Consider the following 17,460-nt stretch of genomic DNA (forward strand, 5'->3'; position numbering starts at 1 on the left):
GACAAAAAAAATTGCAAAAATGGCTTGGCCAGCTAAGTTTATAATTGGAGCACAGGGCATGGCAGCGAAAGGGTTAAAAGCTAGTTATAAATTTGGGGTTGCTACCATTTTCGTTTGGCCAAGTACAACACCCTACATTGCATGGAGAAGCCAAGACTTAGTACATAATGAAAACTAAGAAAGTTTTATTTTAGGTTTTGTTATTTTTCTACTTTTACCATTATGTTGATGAGGGGGAAAAGGAGGAACCAAGGCAAAATAATGGCATATTAAAAAAAAAAAAAAAAAAAAAAAAAAAGAAGAAGTACATATAACATATAGTAACCACAAAAGAAAAATTAAAAAGTTTATTAATGTTCTAAAAATTCATATAAAATATGAATTTTTTTACTTTATTATGTTGACATTTCTCTCAACACACCTTGTCCAGTTGTTCAAGTAGACCAGAGAAAAGGCACAGGGTAAAGAATATTATACTTAAAATTAACATTTTTAAAAAGGAACTAGTCATGACAAAACATGAGAGCTGACAATGTGAACTTGCTTTGGAAGGTGTATGATCTGGTGATGGTTATCCATGTACTTTTCAACTTCACGAGTCACGAATTGGAATAAAAGTATGCATGTCAGAATAGACAATATGCTTGTTCCAGTACAGTGACTTACCAAGTAGTGCAGCAAATATAACAGCCCAAAAATGCACCTTCAAAAAAACAAAACAAGTAACGAAAGACCTTTAAAAAAAAAAAAAATGCAGTATTCCAGTACCATAGAATGTAGTGGTAGATGTTATGTATGAAAAAAAAAAAAATGCAGGGTGCAAATTGATTGTGTTGGTAAGATTCTGTTTTACTGGAGGCATGTATTTGATGGAGACATCTTATTTTTTTTCTTCGGTTGCAGACTTTTGAGACATCCTACAAGAGAAAATAATCACAACTGTGTTACTTACAAGTACTATATAATACAGGTTTTATTTATTTTTTCACAGCAAGTCATGGGCAGATTCCACCATGTTGTATTTATCTTGCATGTACAGAACAAAGCTTTTGGATACTGCCAAAAATGCAGTGGGCATCTGTCAAAACCAGGTACCTGCTCCCAAAAGGACAGAGGACAGCAAATGACGGCTGGATGGCATGGCTCTCGTTCTTGGTGGACCTCATGACAGCCAACCAGAATGACTGCTTTTGCGCACCCACTAGGACATGCGCAACCCCAATCCATGTAAAGAGCCACGGCCACGTTTTAACCATATTATAGGCTGTGTCCAATCGTAGCCGGCCACATGTAAACACGGAGATGCTGGTAATTGGCACTCCTCGTCTCACATTGAGTGTGAGGTGAGGAGAGCCAATCAGCAGCATCACCTCACAGTGCCCTGATTACAATTAAAGTGATTAAAAACCACCAAAAGAAAGCTCTATTTGTGTGAATAAAATGATAAACATTTCACGTTACAGTGTAGCATGACCGCACAATTGTCAAAGTGTGATATTACTAAAAGCTGAAAAATGGCTTGGGCAGGAAGGGGGTGTAAGTACCCTGTATTGAGGTGGTTAATATTCCCTAATGAATTAACAGAACAGTGCTGCACTGAAATTGCAAGCAATTTTCCTGTCCAATTGCCACTCTATTATTCCTCATGGATAATATGCATTCATTGGAAAAAAACAGGCAATATCCGTTTCCTGTATTACAGTACTGGGCTCAATCTTCTCTAAATCATTGCGTCTGATACAGCTACTTTCAAGTGACTGTACACTGGCAAAAAAAAAAAAAAAAATGCTGTGGAAATATCCTCCTATGTAACCAATTACAAACAGGTGAAGAGAAAGACCAGGTGGGCACCTTTGAAAAAATGAGAAACAGATGTCCAAAGCCAAAAAGCGCATGAAGCAGTAATCCATCTGGTAGAAAGTGCTTTCATATATTGCTTATTATTGCTTATTTTGGCCTAAATGAATGACAAAGATTTTTAAAACAGCTTACCTGTAAAATCCTTTTCTTTGATGTACATCAGGGAACACTGAACCATAGTAATTACTATGTGGTTATATCGGCACATCAGATGCTGGACACTGGCACGCCCCTTAAGGCGTGAACTTCCCCCCACATAACCCCTTCCACTACTGGGAGTCCTCAGTTTTGTAGCCAAGCAATAAGTGTATAAGAATGAGGGACCTCTGTGTACCCTGATGTATATCAAAGAAAAGGATTTTACAGGTAAGCCGTTTTAAAATCCTATTTTCTTTTCATACATCAGGGGACACAGAACCATAGTAATTACTATGTGGGAAGTCCCATAGCAATGGCAACTGAAAAAGGGGGGGGGGGGAAAGAGAAAAAACTGAAGGCCAGAGGATTCATACTGCAGCATATGCTGTGCCCAAAGACAATATCCTCATGACCTTTAATATCGATTTGACAAAATCGGATTAACATATGAACCGAAGACCAAGTCATGGTCGAACAGATCTGAGCCATGGAGGCCTGATGATGCATCACTGAAGAGGCACTAATCGCCCTGGATGAGTGTGCTCTTAATAAGAAGGAAGAATTTTCTTCAAGCTGAAGCTTGATCACTCACTTTGACAAATCCATTTGGAAATAGTGGATCTCCACGCTGCCTGTCCACATCTTGGACCCTCTGGCAGTCCAAACAAAAATGTGTTTGCGAACCTGAGCAGTCGCCTTTAAATAGACTGATCACTCTTACTACATCAAGAGAATGTTCTAGAAAGCTCTAGGGAAAAGGAGGAAGAATAATAGCTTGGTTTAAATGAAAACCAGTTACCACTTTTGGTAGGAATTCAGGATGAGGACATAAAACCACCTCATCCTTATGCATGATGAAATATGGCTCTTACAAGACAGAGCCGTTAGTTCTGATACTCTTCAAGCAGAAGAAATGGCGAGCAGAAAGGATTATCTTTCTCGTCAAAGAACCAAGGGAATTTCGCGTAAGGTTCAAAACAGCTGATTCCGCAAAACCGATAAGACCAAAATTTTAAATCCCAAGGATTTAGAGGTACCTTGATAGGGGGAATAAACCATGTTACCCCCTGAATAAGCTACGCACCAAGAGTGGGAAGCAAGAGGCCATAGGAAAAGCCACCGACAAGGCCTGGATCTGGCTCTTGATAGAAGTCAAGGACAGCTTCAGCTTCATTTTAGATCCCACATGCAGGAATCAGGAATCCTGCCTATTGGCATACTTCCTGGGGTTCCAACCCCCGGATCCACACCAAGAAACCTATGTCTTCCAGACTCTAAAGTAAGCGATTCTGGAAGCCGGCTTCCTGGCATTAGTGAAAGTAGACACTACTGAAGGAGATCACCCACGATCTTTTAGAGAGTGGGGTTCAACAGTCAAACCTGGTCCTCTAACCTAGACCATCTCCCCCTGAACAGAATCTTCTTCCAGGGCTACTCCCCAGCCTAGAAGGCTGGCATCTGTCTAACACCTTCCAGGATAAAGATTTTCCCTCTTGCTGGATAACAACCACCTATTTAGGCTCTGACTTATGTCAGGAGCCAAGCGTATTAGAAACCAAGGCACGAATCTTCTTTATTCCAGACCGACAAGATGGTGTCTTAAAGCAGTCTGAGTAAAACTGCGCGTAAGAGATGGCCTTGAAGGAGGTCACCATTGCCCCTAAAAATCTTCTGCAGCCGAATGAAGGGATTTTCCTTTATCCAAATAAGTTGAATTAGTCCTACAATGGAACGGATTCTTGTCAGGGGTAAGAATACCTTCTTCTGTATGGTATCTATAACCAGCCCCCAAGTAATCTCCTTGATGGTTATAAGGAGAATCTTCTTAGGCCGAGAATCCAACCTAGAGATTTCAGATATCTACAGCTACGATCAGACTCGGATCATTCAGACTCGGGTCTAAAACCAATTAACCACTTAACGACCGCCGCATGCCATTGTACGTCATCACAATGGCATGTACAGGCACAAACATGTACATGTACGTGCTTGCCTTCCAGCGGGTGGGGGGTCCTATCGGACCCCCTCCCGCTGGATGCGGCGGTCCGGTTCGCTTCAGGAACGATCCGGGATGAGGGGATGGCCGTTGGTTTCTGGCCATCCCCTCTCGATCGCTCCTGGTGAATGAGAAGCTTCCTCCCACTGTGTATTGTATACACAGGCAGGGAGGAAGTGATGTCATTCTCCTCGGGGCGGTCTTATTGACCGGACTACGAGGAGAGGACACAGTAAGTCTGCACCAAACACTACACTGACACTAACACACAGGCACACACCCTGATTGCCCCTAGTTAACCCTTTCACCAGCGATCACGGTATAAGTGTCACTGGTGACGCTGGTTAGCCAGTTAGTCATTTAGGTTCCCTGTCAGGTTTTTATATAGCGCCAGGGACCACCATATACTACCTATTAAAAATTTGAACCCCCTGATTTCCCCCTAGTTAACCCTTTCACCAGTGATCACCGTATAAGTGTTACGGGTGACTCTGGTTAGTTAGTTTGCTTTTTATAGCATCAGGGCACCCACCATTTATTACCCAATAAAGGTTTAACCCCCTGATCACCCGGCGGGTGATATCAATTAGGTTTTAGGGTCAGGGTCCGAGTCGCCCCAGGCAGCACTAGGCTAGTGCCAGTACCGCTAACACCCACGCGCAAAGCATAAACCTCCCGTAGTGGTATAAAATCTGAACAGATCAATATCTGATCAGATCTATACTAGCGTCCCCAGCAGTTTAGGGTTCCAAAAAACGCATTGTTAGCGGGATCAGCCCAGATACCTGCTAGCATTTTGCCCCTCCGCCCAGCCCACCCAAGTGCAGTATCGATCGATCGCTGTCACTTACAAAACACTAAACACATAACTGCAGCGTTCGCAGAGTCAGGCCTGATCCCTGCAATCGCTAAGTTTTTTTTGGTAGCGTTTTATATTTAAATCCGGAAGGCAGTGCTTGGTTTTCGGGGTCCCGTACGTGGCTAGGCTCCCAAAAAGTCCCCCACATGTGGTATCCCCGTACTCTGGAGAAGCAGAATTTATTTTGGGGTGAAATTTGACTTATGCCCATAGCATGTGTGAACAATATATCATTTAGTGACAACTTTGTGCAAAAAAAAAAATAAAAAAATGTATATTCCTGCAACTTGTGGCAAAATAAAATATTTTATGGACTCAACATGCCTCTCAGTAAATAGCTTGGGGTGTCTACTTTCCACAATGGGGTCATTTGGGGGGGGGGGGGGTTTGTGTTATTTTGGCATTTTATGGCCTTCGAAACTGTGATAGGTAGTGAGGAGTGAAATCAAAAATTTGCACCCTTAGAAACCCTGAAGGCAGTGATTGGTTTTCGGGGTGCCGTACGCAGCTAGACTCCCAAAAAGTCCCACATATGTGGTATCCCCGTACTCAGGAAAAGCAGCAGAATATATTTTGGGGTGCAATTCCACATATAACTATGGCATGTGTGAACAATATATCATTTAGTGACAACTTTTTGTAAACTTTTTTTTTGTGTCATTATTCAATCAAAAAATATTCAGTGGGCTCAACATGCCCCTCAGCAATTTCCTTGGGGTGTCTACTTTCCAAAATGGGGTCATGGGGGGGGGGGGGGGGGGGTTGTACTGCCCTGCCATTTTAGCACCTCAAGAAAAGGAGATAGGCAGTCATAAATTAAAAGCTGTGTAAATGTCAGAAAATGTACTCTAGTTTGTAGACGCTATGACTTTTGCGCAAACCAATAAATATACGCTTGACATTTTTTTTACTAAAGACATGTGGCTGAATAAATTTTGCCCTAAATGTATGACTAAAATGGAGTTTATTCGATTTTTCTTATAACAAAAAGTAGAAATATATTTTTTTCTCCAAATTTTCGGTCTTTCCATTTATATCGCAAAAAATAAAAAATCGCAGAGGCAATCAAATACCATCAAAAGAAAGCTCTATTTGTGGGAAGAAAAGGACGCAAATTTAGTTTAGGTACAACATTGCATGACCGCGCAATTACCAGTTAAAGCAGTGCAAAATTGTAAAAAGACCTCTGGGTCCTTAGGCTGAAAATTGGTCCGGGGCTAAAGTGGTTAAAAAGTAGACCTTCTAATAGGCTAGGACTTTTATGCCTTGAGCCCTTCACCTGGCTAAAAGGAGGTGCCAGAATCTTTCAGAACTTTCATGGTGCTGTGGCTAAGCCAAGTGGAAGCGCCACAATTGGAAAAAAATAAAATAAAAATAATTACAAACCGCATACATTTCTGGTAGGCGGGAAGGAAACTTTGGCACATGGAGATATGCAACTCCCCTCCTTGAAGGATGGACACAGCTGATCGAATTATGAAAGGATTGGATGTTTAATTGCCGATTCAGATCTCGGAGATCTAGAATGGGTCTTAACTGTTTGGCTCTGGAACCCTAAAAGGTTTGAACCAAAACTTCCTGTTCCACTAAGGGAATCTCTAATATCACCGACTGGGATAACAGCTGATCCAGAGGCCAGAAGGAGACTTCACCCTTTCTCTGGAACATTCTCTGAGGAGACAAACTCTTGCACCAGCAGCCCCAATGACCCCACCGGCAGCACCCAAACAGGGACCAGAATCCCTGGACCCTCAGATCGAAAGCCAATTGAGCCATCTGGGCTCTTGGAACTCTAGTCGTAACCTAGAGAAAAAAAAAACTGCAGAAATCCCCGATAGTGACATTGTTCCTGCCAGACCTTGAGAATCGCAGGACCTTTCACCTCACCCAAACGAGTGGGGGTGCTCCTTCATGAGAAGGCTTTGGCTTTCTGCTTTATGGGCTCTCTGCCCCCAAGATCATGGTGCTACCCTTGGGAACTCTCTCCTAAACCTGACGAATGAGACCGTCGAGACTGCCTAAAGGCAGATGCACCAGGCATAGGAGAGGCTGCATGATTAAAGGAGACATGCTTAATGTCCTTTTACTAGTAAAGAGAGCTTTACCCCTTTTGGATGTACTTATCCACTCTAAATAGCTGTACCCCAGGAAGGGACACAAACTGGGTTTCACATGGTGCTTCGGCTGATCAATATTTCAGCCACGGACCTCTGCAAGAATGCACTAGTCCAAGTATAAGCCATAAGGCTTAAACGATCGAGTCAAATACAACAGCCCCTTGCCGTGCCTGCTGATCAGGCAGAATTTTCAGGTATCTCACACCTGTTCCTTAAGCCCTTGGAGTCCACATTTTCCAATGCATTGGCGTGACTCAAATGTACTCCACCAAAATAGTGAAGCAGACGTTAAAGGGTTAATGGACTGAGATACTCCAATTGTAGCAAGAACTGCAAAAGACATCCTGTCTTTAAAAAGGAAAATTCAACCTGAACTTGCGGGATCCTTTAACATCAGTGCATTATCCACTGGACATGTGAGATTCTGCTCACTGAGGTGACTGCAGCATTAATAGCTGGAATCCCCCATTTCTTCATAGAAATTTTCCCATTCAGAATACATAGCTAGGCATGAATAGGAAAAAACATCCCCAGGTGGGGGAGGTTCAAACAAACCTTATTAGAGGTAGATAACCCTTTTCTTGCCTGCAGCACAGGCTCTTGAGGTAAGGGAGAAGACCAGCCTTTCTCAACCTTTTCAACACAGAGGAACCCTTAAAATAGTTCTCCAGTCTCAGGGAACCCCTGCTAAAAATTTGTAATCTACAACTCATGATACATTAGTGTGATGGTCAGTGGGAAGAATGATCTTTACACTTGTGGTCTTTGGGAAGAATTTTCTTACAGATAGTTAAAGAGATCAATGGTGTCAGTGGGAACTTGACTGAGAGGCAGGAATTACCCAATGCTGAAGGAACCCCTAGCTCCACAGAACCCTGGTTGAGAATCACTGGAATAGACAAACACCTGACTTGTGCGGCTACTCCGTCCCTGTTAGGATCCTCTGAAGAGGAAAGATAAGCATCTTCCAATATTTGGCAAGATCTACCTGATCCCCAGCCTCCTGCACCTCAACAAAAGGGCCCTGATGACTAGATGGGAATCTGCTATGTTTAGTCCCATTATGGAGAGACATGGCAATAATATTTTAAATGGTAGAAGAAAAAACCTGTTTGTATGAAATACACAGGGACAGAAATGTTCTACCCTCGACGGCTCATCTGACTGGCCGTATACCTGTCAGGGGAGGATGACATTTTGGAAGGGCTTTTAGTTTGTTGTACACCATTAACCCCTTAGAACCCTTGGAGGAGTTCCTGGTCCTTTTGTCACTCATAGCTTACAGTACAAAGCAGAGGCAGTACCAGAAAAAATGTTTCACTTGCTAGGCTATAGTACAGTACAAGAACTGCTATTAATCCTAGCTATACAATACAATGTTGTCAAAAGGGAAATGCGTGTACCACCAAACCTGACCAGCAACCACTCTGCTGACGTCGTTAGCCATGCCCCCCTCTTCCTGTTTCAAAAAAGAAGGTGGTTTCCCACGCGAGCGTCCTGCATCATGGGGGGGGGGGGGTGGTTTTGCCAAAAGAATAAAGCAGCTGGCTGGCATTAAATAAGACAAAAACTGCCAATCTGGGGGCCCAGGAAGTGCTCAGACCCCCTTTCTCTTACCTGAGGGTCTGAGCTGGCTTAGGAGGAGAGGAGAGTGGAGCTTCTGCTGTTTCCAGCGTCAGAATTGTGAGTGCTCAATACAGCCCCCAATGGTGACACAGACATGACAACACATGGAAGGAGATTTTACTGAGAAAATCTCACCTACCTTATTTATCAGCCCTTCATGGTAGGCTCCGAGACCTTAAAGGAAACCTTCAAGAACCAGCGAACACTCAGGTGGACCCACAATCCTGGACCTGCGACAGCACCCTGCCAGTAAGCTTATTGGCCTCACTACCAAAAAGTACTGGATCCCAGGGCCCAGCTCTCAAAGCATTCGCAAGCAAAACCTTGCGTCTTTGGATTAGGTGGCCTGGGTACCATTCATTTAGTCCATTATGGAGACATCAGAACGGATCCGGTCAGGATGGCTGGTTCTCATCAAGGATTACTGCCCGTGGAGCTCCGTACAACACATCCATACTCGTGCCCAACACATTAGACAATGGCGAAAAAAAACAGAGGACTTCAAGTAGTGGGAGGGGTTATATGGGGGAAGTTCATGCCTTAAGAGGCGTGCCAGTGTCCAGCACCTGATACGCAGATATAACCACATAGTAATTACTATGGTTCTGTGTCCCCTGATGTAAGAAAAGAAAATAGGATTTTTATAACAGCTTACCTGTAAAAACCTTTTCTTGAAGTACATCATGGGACACAGTCTATAAATAATAACTTAATGGGTTGTGGGCCACATTCAGGTGATTGGTCACTGGTATACCCAATACAGGGAAGTTCACTCCCCTATACAACCCCTCCTCCCAGGAGTACCTCAGTTTTTGTAGCAAAACAATATACTTAAACTCCATAAAAGAGGGGGAGGGACCTCTGTGTCCCATGATGTATTCCAAGAAAAGGATTTTACAGGTAAGCCGTTATAAAAATTCTATTTTCTTTTTTGTACATCATGGGACACAGCAGAGCCTAAGTAATAAGAAATAAATGCTATTTGAGGGGAGGAAGAGACAACCCACAGGGTACCCCCAGACTTGAGGACTTCTACGGCTGCCTGCAGCACACTGCGCTCGAATGAGATATCCTCATACCTCCTTACATCCACCTGATAAAATTGTGTGAATGTATGTACTGAAGACCAAGTTGTGGCCTTGCAGATCTGAGCCATGGAGGCCTGGTGACACACTGGCCAATTAGCACTAACTGGGGGAATCTTACTTCTTAAAAAATTTGCATTCTAACTTGCCGAATCCACTTGGCAACAGTGGATTTTGATGCTGCCTGTCCTTTCTTAGGACCTTCTGGCAGAATAAATAAGACATCAGTCTTACAAATCTGAGCAGTTGCCTTTAGATTTTCACTGCTCTCACCACATCAAGACTTTTCTTCCCTGGAACATGGTTTTGGAAAAAATGGAAAGACAATATCTTGGTTCATGTGGAAACCCGAGACCACTTCTGGTAAAAAAACCTGGGACGAAAAGGCGTACCACCCTGTCCTCACGAAAAAGCAAATCTGGCTCTTTTCAAGAAAGAGCAGCCAATTCCTAAACCCTCCTTGCAGAAGATAAAGCTGTATTGTTTCAAATGGCTGTTTTTGTAACACTGACAAAGCTAAGTTCAAGTCCCAAGGGCTCAAAGGTGATTTAACTGGCGGATTAATCCGCATCACCCCTTGCATAAAACCCTGGACTAAAGAATGCATAGCAAGTGTCTGAAATAAAATCGATAAGGCTGAGACTTGGCCCTTAATAGTACTCAGGGCCAACTTCATCTCTATGCCCAATTGTAGAAAGGCAAGAATTCTGCCTATGATTTATCTCTCGAGTTTTCTTGGATTCACACCACAAAACATAAGCCTTCCAGACTCTAATACATTGTTCTGGAAGCTGGTTTCCTTGCTTTAATCAAATTAGGAGATAACTGACCAGCCCCTGTGAGAGTAGGTCTGGCCTTAATGGGAGGGAACATGAATCCTCCACTGCCATCTTTATGATTTCTGTGTACCATGGCCTTCTGGGCCATGCTGGTGCTACCAGAATTACTGGCTCTTTCCAGCTTGATCCTGCAAAGTCGTCGTGGCAGCAACTGAATAGGGGGAATGCACAGATCAGTGAGAACTGATCCCACAGGGTTTACCAGTGCATCTGTTCCGCATGCGAGTGGACCCCTTGTCCTGGACACAGTTGACCAACTTCCTGTTTAATCTGGATGCTAGAAGATCTATGTCTAGAGTCCCCCTCCTTTGGCAAACAGCCCAAAAAATGTGAAGGTGAAGAGACCATTCCCCTGAGAATAACTGCTGACGACAAATAGTCTGCGTGACAATTCTCTATTCCCGTAATGAAGACTGCTGATAGGCATGGAATATTCCTTTCTGCCCAAGCTCTAGAATATGGTTCATCTCTCTCTGCGCTGAGACACTCTTGGTGCCCCCTTGGTGATCGATATAGGCCACAGCCGTGGCATTGTCAGATTGGATCCTGACAGGACAATCCCTTAACCTGGAAGTCCAGGCTTTCAGAGCCAGACGCACTGCCCGAATCTCTAGGATGTTGACGGGCAAGGCTCTTTTGGTTCTTGACCATTGTCCCTGCAGTCTTCTCTAGTACTGCTCCCCAGCCTGAAAGGCTGGCATCTGTCATTACTACTTTCCAGATAATTGGTTTGAAGGATTTTCCTTTCAGCAGATTTTGGGTTAGTAACCAACTGAGGTACGCCAAGGCTGTTATGCCCTGTGCCCTTAGCCTGGCTAGAAGTGGGGCCAGTAATTTTGTGAACACCTGGGGTGCTTTAGCTAGCCCGAAGGGCAAGGCTACAAACTGAAAGTGCTGCATCCCTGATGTCTATGGACGCCAGAAGTTTTTCCTTGTAGGATAGAAAACTACTGACCTAATTGACTCCATGCAAAAGGAGTGGATTTTCAGGAACGGATTTGCATTCCTTAGATCTAAAAACGGGTCTGAGATCTCCATTTGGTTTTGGTACCGCAAACAGGTTTGAATAAAACCAAAACCTTGCTCTTTTGTGGGGATCTGTATGATCACCCCCCGAGCCAATAAATCGGTCTAATGCTTGAAACAGGGATTGTCTTTTCCCTGGATCTTTAGAAACGTTTGATCTCAGAAAACGAGACAGTGGGAACTCCCAAAATTCTAGTTTGTATCCTAGAGACAGACTTCTGAGTAATGCAGAAGTCTTCCTTCCACCCTGAGGTTTTCCTCTAGAGTGATGGTGGAGGCAGTCACCACTGCCTAGAGGCAGATGCCCCTGGCGCAGGAGAAGAAAAAAAAAAGTTTAAATGAAGGACGTTTATACTTTCTTTTGACCGGCAAAAGAGTACTTTTCTCACTAGAAATTGTTTGGATGCATCTATCCAAATCGTCGCCAAATAGTTGATCCCCATGTAAAGGGAAACTAGTCAGAAGCTTTTTGCAAGGTGCTTTGGCTGACCAACTTTCTAACCACAGGGTCCTACGCATGTGTATTGGTACAAGCGCAAGGCGGGACGCCTTGTGAATAGCCTTTCATGGTGTCTATGGCAAAACATAGCGCCTTTGGTAGTTTGGCCAACTCACAGGCCTGTTGTGCAGGGACCTCCTTAAGGGCCTCTTTGAACTGGTACTTTAGGGACTGACAGATGCCTATTGTAGCTACTGCATGCTGAGAAACGGCCCCTGCCAAGGAAAAAGGATTAACGGAAATTCCAATTTGTAAGCATTTGTGCATTGTCTACTGAACAAGTTACATTTTTATTCACGCTGGAAAAAAAACATCAGAGTCAACTGCTGGTACCTTCCATCTTTTTGTGAATTTCTCCTCCATGGGCTAGAGAACTGAGAATCATTTTGGAGGGAGAAAATGCTTATCTGGGTGATCCCATTCAGCATAAATAAGCTTTTCTAGTAATGCATGGACTGTAAATACATGAAAAGGCTGTAAACGTTTTAAAGAACCCAAGGAAGAAACTAAACTTTCAGCTGACTGTTAGGGGTAGCATGAAAGTGGAATGAACCATCTCCATAAGAGTTTGTACCATCAATCTTAGATTGCAAGGTTGCAAAAGGTTCATCAACTGTCGTTTCCTCCACAAAGGAATAATCGGCTTGTTTTTCCACTTTATCTGCTGAGGGCAATACCTCATCCTGTGCCCACTGTTCCCTTGGTAAAGGGTTTGAGGTGAGGGTAGGGGTTCTAGCACGCTTCCTATTCATTTGGATGGAGGATGCGATTAAAGCCGCTAATCTTCCTTCTAAGCCCTGCAGGGCAGAGGAAAATATCTTCAGTCACGTATACAGGGGCTGAAGTGTGAAAAAAAGCCACCACCAATAGGTTCCAAAGACTCAACCTGGCTTGCCATATCTGGCATCTCCGGAGAGGATGACAATGTGGAGGCATGACTGGAGTTCACAGCGCCCGGGGGTGGAATTTTAGTCTATTAGCAGTAGTTTGTTAGGCTCTGCTTTCCCTCTTGCAAGGTTGATTATGCAGGGAATGACTGTTTAATAGGAGCCACTAGTTTACTCCATGACAATATCTTGAGAAAACATCTGTTCAAGAACCCGTAGGTGGACCTTTTACAGTTCCTAGGCTTCTTCCCTTACCTTATCCTTGCTGCAGGATACTGCTGTAACAGACAGATCCAAACTTCACAGATCACGGCAGGCTGCGTTGGTAAACCTTCAAAGACTGGGTCCCTATATAGGGGTTCCACTCCTCTGGAGCAACTTTAGGTAATGTAGCATGACCAAAAAACCAAACAAAACCCTGGTTCCTGGGGTCCAGCCCAAAAGCGTTACAGGCAAAACCTTGTTCTTCTATGTGAGGCCCAGGTACCAAATCTGTGGCCTCAGTGGCTTGGGTGGATCTGGTTGTGGAGGTTTTTTAAATCCAGCATGGATCCCACCTGGAGCTCCTCAGAGCACATCGTTCTCATGACCAACACCTTAGACACAGGCAAAAAACCGGGGTACTTCTGGAAGGAGAGGGGGGGGGGGTTAGGGGAGTGAACATCCTGTATTGGGTATACCAGCATCCAATCATCTGAAGGTGGCCCATAACCCATTACTTAGGCTCTGTCTCCCATGATGTACGATAAAGAAATTGAGTTTATTGGATTTTTTAATTTTTTTTTAATTTATTTTTTTAGAACAAAGTAGAAAAAACATTTTTTTTCAAAGTTTGTGTTTGTTTATATCACAAAATATAAAAATCCCAATGGTGATCAAATACCACCAAAAGAGAGCTCTATTTGTGGGGGTTTGGAATTACCATTTAAAGCAGCACAGTGCTAAATTGCAAAAAGTGCTCTGGTCAGAAAGGGGGCGATTGGACACAGCTGATCACGTGGTAAAGAGTCTGTCAGACACGCTTTACTTAGATCGAAGTTGTGCTGTGTCAGACCGATACCCGGGGGGACACAGCGGCTTGATATCCTAGCAACGTCATATTAAAACCTATGGACCGTAATAATGTTATTCCAGTCGATAGTGATCATAAAGTGTGGCTACAGTCATCAGTTCCCCGCAGTCAATTTTACACCTGCGATGGAACTGTACCGATATCCACGACGTCAAACAAGCTCTGGTTCTGAGACAGATTCCTTGATAAGGGATAGGATCATAGAGAAATGGACTCAGAACTACAGAGAACCCTTGAAGTTGATAGCTCTCTTAAAGGCCCCTTTCACATGGGACGGATCTGCTTGCTCAGTGGGGATAGCTCAGTTGATCCCAGCTGAGCCGGCGGATGACAGGGTGGTCCATGCACACTGTGCAGGGACCTCCCTGTCAGATCTCCGCTCTCCCCTATGGGGGGATTGGATGAACATGGACAGTCTGTCCGTGTTCATTCCGATCCGCGCTGCAGACGGATAGAAATATACGATTTCCCTCTGTCTGCAGAATCGGACCATAGCGGGCATGGATGATAGCGGGTGTTGGCGGATGTTCATCCGCCGACACCTGCTATCTCATAGGGATGCATGCATGTCCGTATTTCATCAGAAAACGGATGGATGAAAGACAGTCCGCACATGCGAAAGGGGCCTTAGCCCTTTCAAAACAAGGACTTTTAAATGGTCTTTATTCACTTCCTTCTCAATACAGACAGATCAATCATTAACACTGGAATCTCTTGGAAAACTATTGTATACTGGGTCCCTTATTGTGGGTCATCTATTGTACAAAACCTGGTTTATCTGCTGAACTGCCCTGTGGGAAATATGTTGGCAGAATTATTCACCCGTTTTCAGGAAGGGTAAACGAGCATATAGCCAATATCAAGAGAGGAGTAACTAATAGTGTACCAAAAATATAATCATGATCCAAGAGGAACAGACTTTGTAATTGACATATGTATATATCTGTCAATTACAAAGTCTGTTCCTCTTGGATCCTTGGAGGGGTGAAGCCAACATTAGGGGTGTCTCGGGTAATTTTTGGATGCAAGTGTTGCGGTCCCAATCCCTCTTCGGTATGAACGTGGAGTGGGAGATTAACCCCTTTATTAGGCAGAATTGGTTAGGATGTGTGGCCCCTGGACATCATACTACTTTATGGGTGTATTTAATTGGATCTTATTGTGTTCGAGTCCCATGTACGTTCGTTCTGGGGTTTTAGATTCAATATGTAAATTTCCTAATACTGGACTGCCAATTCAATTCCTGGGTATTATTTTCTACTGTGTCACAGTTTATTATAGCTTTTACAATTTTATACTTATAAATGAGTTAAAATAAACTATACATATATACACTAATTTTATGCCATATAAGTTTTTTCTATTGCAAAAGTCATCTCAGCTTAACTATGGTTTGAGACACCTCTTGTAATTTAAAAAAATCGAGGCTTGTAAAGCGAACTTCTGGTTTTAGTATAGGAATCGCAGAGACACTGCCGATGCAAATGCTGGCCTCGGTATTGGAACGAGGTTTGACTTGCATGCACCCACACATCTTGGTTGTCATCCAGGAAGTGAATTTGTATACACATGCATGTTTCACGGGTTGGTTGTCTACTTTTGGGTCACATTTGCTATTTAAAAGCAATGATTACAGTGCCCAATACCCCAGATGATGTCTATGTAGGTGAAATGCCTCAATGCGAGTCCTGTCAATTGCCATTGTCTTTCTGTAAACAGCATACAGGATGCAATTTGAAAAGCGCATTATGCTTGCTGCAATGCGAGTTTTCTGAACTTAAGTCCCCTGCCTTATGGTTTTACACTATGTGGAGGCGTTTTATCTCTTTTCTGGATATATACACCAGAGTTAAGGCAGAAATTACCCATGCCTAAATCTGAAGTTGATGGTCCTGCATAGTCGCTCCCTATTAGGCTGTGGAATTGACTGTGGAAGTTGATTGTCCACCCATAACACTTAAGGTGAGTTTTGGAGAGTGGTGCAAAAATTACCCCTTACCAGTTATTTGTACGCCCCTGCCTGTTTAGACTCATTAGGCATATGCCAACTGGATCCACATGTTCCGGTAAGCTTCTTTATTTCTTGGTGGTGGTGGAACTCTTCACAGTGGTGAACCCTAGTTGTGGCTCTTGGATTGACCCATCATCCTCGGATTATTCTGACAATCTGCTTCATTACACAAGTCTGGACATGGACCTTTTTTGATGGATTGCACATTGTTTTAGCACATTTCATATATTGTGGATATGGGACATTCAATACCTATAACCTAAAATTATATCAATTTTTTCAAGTTGATGTGTTTATTAAGAGGTTATTTTTTTTACATTAACATCACAATAACCAAATAACGTATGTTTCTAATATTCAATATTGATATACGGATTCTTCAAACATTTGCAATTAATATTTTTATTTGCAATTAGGTTTAGTTTTAACAATAAAAAAAATTTGAGATAGCAATCACTGAAACTCTAGTTGTATCCTTTTGATAGGGTCTTCATATTTATATTCATTGGATTAGCGCTGCACTTTTCTTCAGCAATTGTACATACTATATTTTTTTATGATTCGTTACTTTAGCGAACCATGTGTGGGCAGGCTGAATGTACAAAAAAATTAAAAAACAGATCAACTTGAGTACAACCAGCCTGCCGGATTCACATATTGCAATTATTGCAGACAATTGTTCAGCAGGAGCGATTCCCCCATCAGAACCATTTGTGTTGATGGGGAAAACAGGCAAACTTCTATCCCGCAACCTGTGGTTGCAGGTAAGAAATTTGCAATCTATGGCCTGCCTAAGGAATATCAACGACACCCTCTAACACTCTTGAGGTAAACATTAGTTCAACCTATGCTAATTAAAGAACAGAAATGGTGCACTTGTTTGACAATCAACGTTATAACATTAGCATGATACATACCGTACTACAGATTTAAAATGAATAGTGACATTACTGGTAGAGTCAAAGAACTAACCAAACTGCAATGATACAGTTATGAGCACAGCATACACACACGATCATTGCCATATAAAAGGTTTACCGACTGTTTAATATCTACACCAAGTGGGCAAAGTTATCAGGCATTTGTTCTTGATGAAGTGTCTCCTGTACAATAAGTCAGAAACAGTCTTGAAAGTTGTGGTAATGAGCCATAATATGCCTAAATGTAAACCCCCTGGTGACAACACTTCCACTGATTTGACAGCTTCAATTCAAAGTCCACCCTAACATTAAGCATATTGCTGCAGTCTGGAAAATGTTGGCAATTCTCTCCCCAATCCTACTTTGGTTAGTGAGGTGCATAATTGTATCCTCTACCAAATTCAAGTCCAAGCCTGTGCTTCAGTCCTTACAGGAGGCATGGGAGTGATAGTCAGCTGCCATTTGACCAAGCCCATTCCAGCCGAATTTCAAAAAGGGCATAATCTTAGCCACAAGCTACATTTG

The 17,460-nt window shown here is 43.0% G+C and overlaps 1 protein-coding gene across 1 annotated transcript in view; it reads right to left on the minus strand.

The window, feature by feature from the left end:
• Positions 1-333: 333 nt before the first annotated feature.
• The window catches only part of MPC1 (mitochondrial pyruvate carrier 1), an 80,834-nt gene continuing 63,707 nt past the window's right edge, over positions 334-17,460 (minus strand). The window contains exon 4 of the mRNA XM_077486533.1: positions 334-917. Within this exon, the coding sequence (XP_077342659.1) occupies positions 881-917 (37 nt within the window). The 3' untranslated portion in view covers positions 334-880. The remainder of the gene's footprint in view (positions 918-17,460) is intronic.

The sequence above is a fragment of the Lithobates pipiens genome, unplaced genomic scaffold (genome assembly GCF_037356315.1).
Source record: "Lithobates pipiens isolate NorthernLeopardFrog02 unplaced genomic scaffold, aLitPip1_a1.2 Scaffold_18, whole genome shotgun sequence".
Classification (NCBI taxonomy): domain Eukaryota; kingdom Metazoa; phylum Chordata; class Amphibia; order Anura; family Ranidae; genus Lithobates; species Lithobates pipiens.